Genomic DNA, 13,628 nt, shown 5'->3' with positions numbered 1-13,628 from the left:
GTGCATGCTACGTCGCTGTAGTCGTGTCTGACTCTTTGCCACACTATGGACTGTAACCCACCAGCTTCTTCTGTCCATGGGGTTCTCCAGGCAAGAATACTGGAGTGGGTTTCCATGCGCTTCACCAGGGGATCTTCCTGACTCAGGGATCCAACCCTTGTCTCCAACATCTCCAGTACTAGCGGGTGGGTTCTTTACCACTAGCACTGCCTGGAAAGCCCCTTGAATCATCTCTAGGTTGCTTATAATACCTAGTACAATGTAAATGCTATGTAAATAATTGCCAGCACGCAGCAAATTCAAGTTTTGCTTTTTGGAACTTGTTGGATTTTTTTTCCAAATATTTTTGATCCAAGGTTGGTTGAAACCATGGATGCAGAACCTGGAATATGGAGGGTTGACTGTATATGGTTTCGGCAACTCTTATAAGGGCACTTAGCTAAGGCACCTCGAGAAGTTTGTCAGCCTCTCTATAAAAAATGTTTAAGATCCCAAGAGTCTCAATATGAACAAATTCAAAAGCTGTTAAAGAGATGACATTATTGATGTAGATGAGATATGTTTCATTTTCCGTGCACATGTGGCTGTGTAAGTGGATGTGTATATGTGGGCGCTCTTAATTCAGTCTCACCAAAACAGCAGCCCTGAAGTTAGTGACAACCTCTTCCTGAAAATGAGGCAGAGAAAAATGAACAAGTGTGCCCTTGGCCGCCACCACGAAGCAGTCAGTTTTTCTAGAGCAGTCGTGATATTTATAACCATGTCAGTGAAATTTCTGAAATGTGAATATAGCCAATATTGGTGCAGCAGCTTCAGTCTGCAGGAAATATCTTTTTAGTTAATAGACATAATATAAACTCCCTTCTACAAAACCGGCAGGGAATTCAGACTTGATTATCACTGGGCACCACCCTTCTCTCTAGGAGGCACGAAGGGCCTGGGATGCTGTGAACTTGGGGAGCACTGTTGCTCACTGTCCTTTGTGTGCTCCGGCATCACCGAAACCCCCACTGCCGTGCCCCCCATCTAAACAGCCCCTCAGAGCAAAAGAATGTGCCACTCTGTGCCTTGTATAGGATGTGAATTTTTATCTCAGCTGGGAGTTCTGTTCCTGGGGTGCTGATGGGGTGCAGGGCATGGGTCCCCTGTGACCGTGGGCATCACAGTCCTCATTTCCTCCCCCACGGAGGGTAGACCTGCTGCACTGGCTCCATCCACGGGGTCCTGCCTCTCTCCCATTCACTCCGGGGCTCCTAACAAGGACTCTTCCCTGAGCTGGGACCTGGGTCGGAGACATCCCCGGAGACAATGGGCACAAAGTGGCCAGGCCACCTCGGGAAAGCCGACTTACTAATCCCGTTACAGTAGCCGCACGTGGCTATTTAAATTTTAACTAAAATTAACCAAAAGTAAGAATTCAGTTCTTCAGTCGACTGGTCACACTGCAAGTGCTGCATTGCCGTGGGTGGCTCGTGCCTGCCCCGCGGGACGGCTCAGAAGGAGCACCATCCATCGCTGAGGGAGATTCTGTTGGACTGTAATGAGCAGTGTGTGTTTTCTCAGTAGCCGTCGAGGGTGGACGCACTCTTTTCCTGTCTCACTTTCATTCTCAGCGTGCCGTAGTTATTTAGAAAGTAGAATGATATAGGTTAAGCTCCGAGGGTGCAAAGTGGTGGCTGTGATGTATGCAGGGGGCACAGTAATTCTCCAGAGATGGGTTCCTGTGGTCAGGGGTGCTGGAGTTTTGCCCATAGAGCTCTCTCTTCCATGTGGTCCAAAGTGTCCGTGAGGCACTTGGATAGGCTAAGAACCCCTGTTCCTTTAAATTTTTTAATAATTTTATTCATTTATTTGTGGTCATGCTGGGTCTTTGTTGGTGCTCGCCGACTTTCTCTAGTTGCGGTGAGTGGGGGCCACTCTTCGTTGCGATGACAGGCTTCTCATTGTGGTGGCTTCTCCTTGTTGCGGAGCACAGGCTCTAGGGCATACGGGCTTCAGCAGTTGCAGCACATGGGCTCAGGAGTTGTGGCTCGCGGGCTCCAGAGCACGGACTCTGAAGTTGTGGCGCACAGGCTCAGTTGACCCACAGCATATGAAATCTTCCCGGACCAGCGATCGAACCCGTGTACCCCTGCAGTGGCAAGTGAATTCTTATCCACTTTACCACCAGGGAAGTCCTCCCTGTTCCTTTTAAGCAGGGCTTGGGTTTATCTCATGGAGAAGAGTCTTGCATTTCATGTGCACATAAAGTATTTTTGTTATGGCTCCATTTCTCACAAGGGAGGAGTCGAGAACGGGAGTGTGTGGAAGCAGGGAGGGACTTTCCTGGCGGTCCAGTGGTTAAGACTTTACCTTCCAATGCAGGGGACATGGGTTTGATCCCTGGTCGGGGAGCTAGGATCCCACATACCGCTAGGTGCTGCCAAAATTTTTTTAAAAAGAAGAAGGGGAGTGTGGAGTAAAAGTGGCTAGTTTGGTTCTGCGAACTGGGATCTGTGCTTCCAGCATCAAGGGGCCAGTTGGCAAAGACGGGGCTGCCCCGGGGAAGCACTGAACCTGGGAGCAAATTGAGGCAGATGGAAAGGGGCACAATGGAAAAACACCCACCATCTGTGCCATCTTTATGAACCAACAGGGAGTCAGTTGACCTCCGCTCAGCAAACACTTCTTTAAGCATCTTTACACCTCAGACGCTAGGTGGACGAAATACAGATGTGGACTGAGACTCTGTTCCTGCCTACAGCCAGCTCTCCATGTAGGAGCACTCTTCTTTTTTTTTTTTTTAACTTAAAACTCTTTTAAGTTTTTAAGATTTATTTTTAATTGAAGGATGATTGCATTACAGTATTGTATTGGTTTCTGCCAAACATCAACATGAATCAGCTGTAGATATGCATATATCCCCTCTCTCTTGAATCTCCCTCCCACCTCCCTCCCCACCTCAACCCTTTAGGTCTTTACAGAGCCCAGTTTGAGTTCCCTGGGTCATATAGCACATTCTTATTGGCTGCCTATTTTACATATGGCAATGTATGTTTCCTCGCTCCTCTCTCCATCATCCCACCCGCTCCTTCCTCCCCACCCCCACCACCGTGTCCATATGTCTATTCTCTGTGTCTGTGTCCAGGAGCACTCTTAATAGGGACCTATCTGAATACGCCTTAGTTCTTTTAATCTTCTCATCCCATAAAGATATTTCCTGCTTTTGTATTCGTTTCAGTCCTGAGGAACATTCTCTATCTGAGTGAAGTGGAAACAAGGAGGCAGTTGTCTAGGAGCTGGAATTTGAGGCACATGCTTGCTGGGTTAGACTTTGGGAAAGCAGTAAGTCTGAGGAAGCCTGTTGTGGGTCCTTTAACAAAATACGGGTTCTGCTTCTTTGTGCCAGCTCACCTCCTGGTCTTCCACCGCTGGGCCACTCCATCCTTTCCCACCACAGCTATTTTTGCCTCTTGTTCTGGTGCTTGCTCTGAAGGCATTTCCCTTTTTAGGGCCCTTATTCAGTCATCGTCTTTGTCCTTAATTGCTTGAGGAAATTTTCTGAAAGTCGCCCCCGGTGGCTCACATAGGAAGCGAGGCAACCGCGCACATAGTCTCCGGGGAACCTGAGGTTCTCGTGGTCTTGCTGAGCCCTGCTCTGCTCCAGCCCACCTGGTCCTTCCCGCCTTGGATTTGAGGTCAATAACTGGGAAGCGGGGCTCTCTGTTGGTGTGGCATGTTCATAAGGTGATGTGACTTAAATCAGCTGGGCCCTCAGAGCCCTCAGGGAGTGTGATCCTCAGCAGAGGAGGCACCCGAGGTGGACTCAGACACTTCCCCAGAGCACTTCTATGACTCAGAATATTTGGGGGTCTTTCAATGGTGCTTCCCTGGAGGTTCAGACAGTAAAGAATCTGCCTGCAATGCAGGAGACCTGAGTTCTATCCCTGGATCGAGAAGATCCTCTGGAGAAGGAAATGGCAACCCACTCCAGTATTCTTGCCTAGACAATTCCATGGGCAGAGGAGCCTGATGGGCTACAGTCCATGGGGTCGCAGAGTCGGACATAACTGAGCGACTAACACTAACATATATATATATGCATGCACACATACATACACATGCACTATATATATAAGTATGAAGTTTGAAGACTGGGATGGGTTGGTTGTTTTTTTCTTTCTGCATGATGTTAGTGTTGATTCCAAAAGGGGCTGCAGAGACCTTTTGATCTGGGCAGAACCATGGCCTCCCAAGGAGACTACCTTAGAGAGTGCAGTACTTCCTAGGTACAGGTCTTGGGTGTTTCTTTTGAAAACTGTCATCAATCAGATAGGATTAGGGTGCCAGTCCATGCCTGGAACGCCCATAGACAAGGATGATTGCTCAACACAGTGAAAAGATACTTTTTTTTCCCTCCTGGAAGGTGGGAGGGACAGCCTCTTGTCTTTCTTCCTCACCACACACCGGGCTCTCGTTCTCTCCTCCCATAATTCTGTCACCTTTGGCCTAGAGAGTCTGGCCTTTACATGGTGTTTATTCTTGCTTAGGTTGTAGGAGACGTCTCAGAGTGTGGCGGTTCCCTCCAGGCCACAACGTACGAATGCTGCTGGCCTGGGGCAGCTTAGACTAACAAGGCTGCGTGTGGAGCCCAGCTGGAAGAGGGAGCTTCCAAACTTAGTTCCAATCCGAATCACCTGGGAGTATTTAAAACTCAAGCCGACCAGGTTACGCCCCATTCAACTGAATCAGAATGAACATCTGGGGACGCGGGCCAGACACCATATAGGCACACCTCGCTTTATTGTGCTTCACAGACACTGCTTTTTTCTTTTTCTCCCTTTTATGGATTGAAGGTTTGTGGCAGTCTGCATTGTCAGATGATGGTTAGCATTTGTTAGCAGTATTTTTTTAATTAAGGCTTGTACATTTTTTTTTTAGACATAATGCTATTGCAAACTTCATAGACTAAAGTGCAAACATAACTTTTATATGCACTGGGAGACCGAATAATTTGTGTGACTTGCTTTGTTGCAATATTTGTGTTGTTGGGGTCATCTGGAACTGAACCTGCAGAATCTCTGAGATGTGCCTGTAGTTTGTCAAAGATCCCAGGCGATTCTAATACGCAGTGAAAGTCTTAGAGCTCCTGTAAGGAAGGGGATTGGCCTTGAAAATGTGAATAGTTACCCGCAAGCAGAGCCACAGCCAGACCCAGGGAAGAATGCTGCACGAAATGCTGCACTGGATACAACACCAGGGTCTACAGCCCACTGTCAGTGGGGACCTTGGCGAGCCGGTTACTTGCACTGGACCTCATTTTTCTCATCTGTAAAATGGGACAATAGCAACGCATGTCCAATAAGGTGATCTTAAAGAATGAAAAGGAGGATGTGTGAAAGTAAATTAGGAAGTGCTTGCTGGTAGTAGTGGTAGTAATGTTAGTCGCTCAGTCATATCCGACTCTTTGCGATCCTATGGACTGTAGGCTGCCAGGCTCCTCTGTCCTTGGGATTCTCCAGGCAAGAATGCTGAATTGGACTGCCATTCCCTTCTCCAGAGGATCTTCCTGACCCAGGAATCGAACCCGGGCCTCTTGCGTTGCAAGCAGATTCTTTACTGTTTGAGCAACACGGAAGACCCTGCTGGTAGTAATGGACATTATTCTTTTATAGAGATAGTCATTGTCTGAGTGGCCCAGTAAGGTAGCTGGGGTGGCTGTTGTGGCATTAGTTCCTTCATTACTAGTAATAAAGCTGAGAACTGTTTGGGTAAGAATTTCTTCCTCCTGTCTAATAAGGGGGTGGCAAGGAGAGGTGACCTCCCCTGGCTTCCTGTTAGTCTGGCCATTTAAGAGCCAACGGCCTTGCTGAGAGGGAAGGGACTTTGGTAATCCACTGGCTACTGAGCCTGCCTCTCATCTTCAGGCTCTCTGTTCAGTTGAATTTCATTATATCAAAGTGGGTGGAACTACCAAGAAGCCCCGAAAGAAGGACAAAGAGAAGATCCCGTCAGGCACGGTGGGACCTCCTCCATCATTATTGTGAGAGTGACTCTGGTGTTCCAACAGTAAACATCTCCGTGGCTCCTTTGGGTGCAAACAGAAGCATCTTTATCCTTGGCTTGTCCCTGCAGAGATTTGAAGCTGGATGGAGGGAGACAATCAGCGGGAGCCGTGAGCCTGAAAGAGATCATCGGCCTGGAAGGCGTGGAGCTGGGTGCTGACGGGAAGGTAAGGCCACGTGGCTCCCAGACCTCCGGCTTGTGCGACAGACACCACAAAGGCCAGGAAGCAGAGGCCGTGATGGACCACGAACCACCCTTAGGCTGGAAAACCTGACGTGGGGCACAACCTGGGTGCATGAGTAACACCAGTCCAGAAGGAAGAGTTAGTCCCTCAGTCATATCCTACTCTTTGTGACCCCCATGGACTGTAGCCCACCAGGCTCCTCTGTCCATGGGATTCTCCAGGCCAGACTACTGGAGTGGATTGCCGTGCCCTTCTCCAGGGTATCTTCCTGACCCAGGGATTGAACCTGGGTCTCCCGCATTGCAGGCAGATTCTTTACCGGCTGAGCCACCGGGGAAGCCCCCTGTCCAGGTATGCAGATGGGTTACATAGCTGCCCATCTGTTTCTCCGTGAATGCCCATCCTGACTAGTCCAGTTACCCACTCTTATCCTCGGGGGATATGTTCCAAGAACCCCCAGTGGATGCCTAAAACCTTGGGTAGGGCAGAACCCTATATATGCTATGCTTTTACTTATACGTACATACCGCTAATAACGTTTACTTTTTAAATTAGGCACAGTAAGAGACTATCCGAATTGTACTCTGTCACTACTTTGTGCTTTGGGGCCATTAGTAAGTAAAATAATGCTCGAGCACAAATCCTGTGATACCACGATAATCCATCTGATAACCGAAAGAAACGGCTACTCCATGACTAAGGGGTGGGATCGCCGGACAAAGGGATGGTTCATGTGCTGGGCAGGATGGTGCTAGATTTCATCATACTGCTCTGACTGACTCATAATTTAAAGCTGAGGAATTATTTCTAGAATTTTCCCTGTAGTCTTTTTGGGCCATGAGTAACAAACCGAGTGAGGGGAAACTGCTTTATCTCGCATACACATACATGCGTGTGCCTGGATGGAGTGGCGGGTGGTTTGAACATGTATTAACTGTGGTGAGTAGCAATCCCACTACTAGACAGTGTTTAGGAGCTTTCCAGGCTTTCCCAGTGACTGAGTGGTAAAGAGTCCGCCTGTAATGAAGGAAACGTGAGTTCGATCCCTGGGTGGGGAAGATCCCCTGGGGGAGGGCATGGCAACCCACTCCAGTATTCTTGCCTGGAGAATCCCATGGACAGAGGAGCCTGGCGGGCTACAGTCTGTTGGGTCACAAAGAGTCAGACACGACTGAAACGACTTAACACATACGCGCGCTGCATCCTACTGGCGTCATGAGCCACGTCTCTGCCAAGCAGGTGAAAAGAAAAACACGTGTTGCAGCTTCATTCCTGAAGACTGAGTGTTCACAGGGGAAGGAGGGAGGGTGGAGTGAGGTGAGCACCATAGATACAGCATCTGCCAGGGGAACGGGGGAGGGCAGAGCCCTCATCAGAGACTCTTGGGGCCTGATCTTCTGGAATTCTACCCGTGGTGGATTAAATAAAGCACTGCGACATATGCCTTCTGAGTTAGAAAACATCCCAGCAGCTTTGGAGATGGTCCCTTGCGACCAGACACAGGAGTATCTTTCAGACACACGAATATCACATGAATATTCACGCTGAGTGGGATAAATTAAAACTAGGATGGCCTCAAGTCAGTCCAGTTTAGGTTTTGGCACAAACATGTGCAAAAACAAATTTCATTTTTCAGATCTTGGATTTTAGAATTGCCCAGCTATGAGAATGTTGACCTGAACTTGGCGTGGCAACACAGCTTGGTCAGAATGCAAACCTCAACTCAGTTCAGTTCAGTCAGTCATGTCCGACTCTTTGCAACCCCATGGACTGCAGCACACCAGGCTTCTGTCCATCACCAACTCCTGGAGCTTGCTCAAACTCATGTCCATCGAGTCAGTGATGCCATCCAACCATCTCATCTGTTGTCTCCTTCATTGCCGGGGGTTAATCACTGCCTGTTTTTGTCTTCATCTTTTAGACTGTTTCTTACACCCAGTTTCTGTTGCCCACGAATGCCTTCGGAACACGGAGAAACACCTTAGACTCCACGTCCTCATTCTCCCAGCTCCGTACCCTGAGCCACCGCAGCCTCTCCATCGGCCGGGCGAGCAGCACCCAGGGGAGCCTCGACACAGGTAAGCTGGGGTCTGGCTGCAGGAGGTGCCTCAGTGGACAGCATGGATTGGGTCTCCTTGTGTGCACTGGTGGATGGGCAGGCTCATGACCAGGCCACAGGGCAGGTTCTCTAATGAGAGGCCTTAGTCGCCAGCCCCTAAGCTTCCACGAGGAGACATGCCCAGACCACCTTGCAGAAAGGCCTGACTCCCTGGCTTCTTTCTGCCTCTCAGCTCCTCATCTCTCCGCTTACCTGCTTCTTACCTACATTCTCCTAGTGCTCAAGTTTGTCCATTCAGGCCTTTCCTGGTGGTCCAGTGGCTAAGACTCTGCCCTCCCAGGTTTGACCCTTGGTCGGGGAACTAGATCCCACATGCTGCAACTTAAAGATCCTGTAAGTCCCAACTAAGACCTGGTGCAGCCAAATAAATGTGTTTTTTTTTTTTAAGTTAGCTTTTTTCAAATAATTGGACCATAAATGAACAGGCAGGTGTGAAAACTCCCTTAGTGACTCTCACAGCAGGTGAGCTTACTCAGCCGCTGACAGAAGCCTCCACTTCTCCTATACAAGCCTTTGTGGGAATTGACACAGGGAGAAAAATGCTTTATGAGGCAGGATTCTTTCCACTGTCAGAGAAATTCCAGGTGAGCGTGAAGTTCCTCAGGGCCATCCAGGTGCTGTTCGGCCTCCTCCAGTCACTGACTGCTGTTTGCACTGGTATCTGATCTGGTTTGTGTGCATTCAGACCCCCAGAGCCTGCCCACAATTATTCACACCGAACGTGCTACTCACATGCAACAACTTGAGGCTCGTTCGATCTGTATGTTTAGAAAGTGAGCCTTTTCCGTGCCTTGTTTTGTAGTCTGTGAGTGTTCACAGCAATGTTCATGCTTATGAGGTTTTGTGCTCTGCCAGGTCAGGGAGATTAATATGTATTTTTTTTAATGGAAAAAATGTCAGAATGTAAAGTGTTTGACGAACTCCTTTGCCCAGGGCAGGGAGGGGCGGTGGGCACACGGGTGGGACACACTTCATTGGCATGCAGAGACATCTACTGATGGTCACAGTGAGCGATGTGACTGGGCTCAGAAACCTGAAACCAGCCTTTCTACCATCGAACTCTGGACCAGGCATTCACCCAGCCACTTCTGCTTCATGAGGTCAGGGCCCTAATTATCATTTTGCGTTGATCCTCAGGTAGTGACCTGGGAGACTTTATGGACTATGACCCGAATCTCCTGGATGACCCCCAGTGGCCTTGTGGCAAGCACAAGCGAGTTCTCATCTTCCCCTCGTACATGGTGAGTGGTGGTGGAGGGATGGTCAGGGCGCTGAGCCCCTCAGCCTCCTCGGGGAACTCGGAGGTGCCATGCTGTCCCTGTGGACGGTGGTGGTGGTTCTTCCTGGGGTTGGGGCTTTCAAACACTGCTCCACCTGGTTGTTCTTGACGACACCCCCTGCCCTGGCATGCCCAGGGGGGTCACTCAGGGAAGGACCAGCACATGCATCATATCCAGGATTCTTCCAGCCACCTGGCCCAGGTACAGCACTTCAGAGGGTGTGAGATGGCTGAGTGGCCCGTGTGTGTGAACGCTGCCAGCTCACGGTGGAACCGCACCTCTGAGGTTGCATGTCCATGGACCCCAGTGGGTAGGGGGCAACCAGTCCCGCCCATCACTAGCAGCGCTGAGTTCAAGTTCAGCTCGCTGGGGTTCCTTGGTGACCGTGGGCCACTGTCCGCGCTCTGAGCAAACATTTGGCACCGGACTCCGGATGACAGAATCATCTCCTGGGAAAGTGAAAGTAGGACAATGTGGGTGTTAAATGCAAAACCTTTCCTTGCTGTTTTTGTTTCATGGGCTCTTCCTGTTTTTCCCTTTGGGTGATTCGCTTTCTGTTCCTGGCTGACCACCATTTCCCCCCACTGCGGCCGCTGGGTCTCCAGACACCCGTGGGGCCTGACGGGGTCCTGTGTGCTTTCAGTGGGCAGACTTGCCCTGACTCAGAGGTGGGCAGAGCCCAGGGTATTGCAGGAGGAGGGGAGCCGGGCTTTGTGGGAACCTTCACCCATGCCAGGCCTGCCACATGCACCTCCAGGTAGAGCGCACAGACCCAGGATACCCCCGCCACCCCCTGCCAGGCTCAGATGGGCAGGTACAGCTAAAAACATCCAGCTCTGGTTCCCTTCTCCACCCCCAGCCCAGCCTGATGTCAGAAGCCCTGGCCCCAGGAGTGGGCAGAGGATCCTTTCTCTGTTCTAGGCTGTTATGTCTGCAGAGGCCAGAGTCAGACCCCAGCCCATGCACTCGCTGTTAAGCTTATCGTTAGCAGCGGAAGCCCCCACCCCCAGCCTGTCCATCTGGCCAGCATCTGGCAAGTAGCTGACGTCAGAAAAGTACCAGGCAGAACTCAAGCCTGCATTGATACTTTCAACATAGATTCTCTTGTATTAATAATTTGGCAAATAGCTCAGAGATCATTCTAAAATGCTACACTGAGCCAGGATGAGTTACCAAAGGCATCTTGTTTAAAATTACCCCGGCTCCTCTCTCCCATCCTTATTCTCCAACTCTTAACACAAAAGGCAAAACCAGGGCCATGTATGATTATTTTTTTCATATGACCTGTTGGCTTAGACAGTAAAGAAATTGCATGCGAGAAACCCGGGTTCCATCCCTGAGTTGGGAAGATCCCTGGAGAAAGGAATGGCAACCCACTCCAGTATTCTGGCCTGGAGAATTCCATGGACTGTATAGTCCATGGGGTCACAAACAGTAGGACACGACTGGGTGACTTTCACTCCTTTTATAGGTCTGGGCTTCCCTGTAAAGCCCAGATGGTAAAGAATCTTCCTGCAGTGCAGGAGACCTGGGTTTAATTCCTGGGTCAGGAAGATCCCCTGGAGAAGGAAATAGCAGCCCACTCCAATATTCTTGCCTGGAGATTCCCCTCTCCTGGACAGTGTTTTAGATGACCTGCCAGGTCAGCATATATTAATATGTCCTTCCCTCATTTTATGATCCCAAGTGGGTCATTTTTCAGTTCACCACATTGAGTCTGTAGCCTGTGCTTCCTGTAGCTGTCCATTTTTTTAGGGAATGAAATTGTTTGTGAGCTGCACTTGCCTGGTCAGCTTCATAAGACCTATATGTCTTTCTGATCTGGCCACAGATATTGATAATATCTTTAATAAAATATGGCACATCTACTTTGTACCCTGACGTGCATGTGGAGGGTTATAAAGAACCTCAGCCTGGCTCCTGAGAGACTTCCTCTCGTAGACATGGATTCTAGGTTTACTAGACTCAGAATTTTTGCATTGAACTTGCAGGAGAAGGAGTGGGGTGGAGGTTGGATTTTGGTTTGCTCGTTTTATTTTATGTGTTGGGTAACAGGTATAGAATGTGTCCAGCCACTGCCCCCATTCTCCTTGACCTTAGAGTGAATGGAGAAGTCAGACAAGTCACTGTAGTGAGGAGGGCGAGGAGAGAATCATCTTAGAAAAGTGGTGGGAAATGACTGACAGGGCAAGTCAGGGCTTGAACGTAGGCTTCCAGGAAGGCTGCCCTGAGGAAGTGGATCAAAAATGAACGCTGAGGTGAGAGAAGGAGCCGGTCTGCTGGGCCTTGGGAGGGAGGCCCCACATGCCACAGCCTGAGGTGTGCGAGAGGTTGACCTTGTGTCAAATGGGTATTTTGGACAGTACCAGTTGCCACCCTTAACACACACGTGCACACCCACAGGCGCACACGCGGGGAAGTCAATAAACTGATGATCCTGACAAATTCACTCCACTAACTTGATCCCATACACAGAGAACTGTGCTGGTTAATAGGCGCCGACCACCAAGGTGGATGGTGGCGCTAGAGGTAAAGAACCCGCCTGCCAATGCAGGAGACGTGAGAGATGCAAGTTCGATCTCTGAGTCCGGAAGATCCCTGGAGGAGGAAATGGCAACCCCCTCCAGTGTTCTTGCCTGGAGATTCCCATGGACAGAAGAGCCTGGCGGGCTACAGTCCATGGAGTCGCAAAGAATTGAACATGACTGAAGCAGCTGAGCACATCGGCACCAAGGAGGACAGAAGGAGCTACAGGGTCACCTGATCCAGGCTGCTGAGGGCCCTCTTTGAGGGCGTGGGGCCCCTGTCTGTAGGTGGGCGGGAAGAACTGACACAGCCTGGAGCCTTCCTGCTGCCAAGTGACCCCTCGTGATTGGCAGGGCGCCCCCTGCAGGCAGACGTAAGTCCTGTGAGCCCAGCCCCTGGGCCCCGCTCCCGGGCTCCCAGCTGTGGAGTTTGGGGAAGGGACTAGCAAGTCCCTCACAGTCTGAGCAAAACCACCCACCTCCCTAAATAGTCAGCTTCGAAGGCCTCTGTGGTCCTGCCACCCTAGGCCTGTCCCTGCTAGGCCCCCAGGGCAGTTTAAGTTTAGTCAGCTCAACAGGGGCCCAGGTTTAGGAAACAGGGACTGTTCCGGGTTTTGAGGTGGTCCTATACCTGTGGAATTTCAGGGTCTGAGGTGTTGGTTTGGCCTCTACAGAATCAAGCCACCTTTATAGTGACGAGCTAGCCCTTTTACCCCATCAAATCCTGCAGCAGTCATTGTTTTTCTCTTTTCATATTAAGATATAATTTTAATCAAATGTATCCATTGAAAGTGTATAGTTCCATGAATTTTCCATCCTCCACTCTGACCACATCTGTCCATTTAGAAAGTTCCCTCAGGATTTCCCTGGTGGTCCAGTGGTTAAGACTCTGTGCTTCCAATGCAGGGGACATGGGTTTAACCCCCGGTCAGGGAACTAAGATCCAGCTATGCAGTGTGGCCGAAAAATGTTTTAAATTTTAATTAAATTTTTTAAAAAAGAAAGTTCTCTCCTTTCCATCCTATTCTGCATCATGCCTGCTCCCAACAAAGACAACTGCCATTCTGACTTCTGTCACCAAAGTTGGTTTTGCCTCTACTGGAACTTCATAGAAACGAAATTGTGTCCTATCAATATGTGCTTTTTAAAAAATCTGCCTTCATTCACACAACTTAATATCTGTAAGATTCACTCATGTTTCATGAATAAGCAATTTGTTTTTCTTTAATTGCTGAGTAGGGTTCCATTGTATGGATAGACCATCACTTATTTGTCCATTCTGCTTTTGATGGACACTTGTATTATTTACATTTAGGGATATTATGAATCTTGCTACTATGAACATTCCCATACAAGCCTTTCTGTGGATGTACATTTTCATTTCTCTTGCATAAATACCTGGGAGTGGGCTTTCTGAGTCATAGTGGAGGTAATGTCTACCAACCAGGGTGTAGTTGAAGGTTCACATTTGTTCT

At 49.4% G+C, this 13,628-nt stretch overlaps 1 protein-coding gene across 1 annotated transcript in view; it reads left to right on the top strand.

Moving 5' to 3' along the window:
- The window catches only part of CABLES1 (Cdk5 and Abl enzyme substrate 1), a 99,844-nt gene that overhangs the window by 72,803 nt on the left and 13,413 nt on the right, over positions 1 to 13,628 (top strand). The window contains exons 5-7 of the mRNA XM_061130913.1: positions 6,115 to 6,211; positions 8,151 to 8,307; positions 9,486 to 9,589. Of these exons, the coding sequence (XP_060986896.1) occupies positions 6,115 to 6,211; positions 8,151 to 8,307; positions 9,486 to 9,589 (358 nt within the window). The remainder of the gene's footprint in view (positions 1 to 6,114; positions 6,212 to 8,150; positions 8,308 to 9,485; positions 9,590 to 13,628) is intronic.

The sequence above is a fragment of the Dama dama genome, chromosome 27 (genome assembly GCF_033118175.1).
Source record: "Dama dama isolate Ldn47 chromosome 27, ASM3311817v1, whole genome shotgun sequence".
Taxonomy (NCBI): domain Eukaryota; kingdom Metazoa; phylum Chordata; class Mammalia; order Artiodactyla; family Cervidae; genus Dama; species Dama dama.
This window is presented reverse-complemented; position numbering and strand designations above follow the sequence as displayed.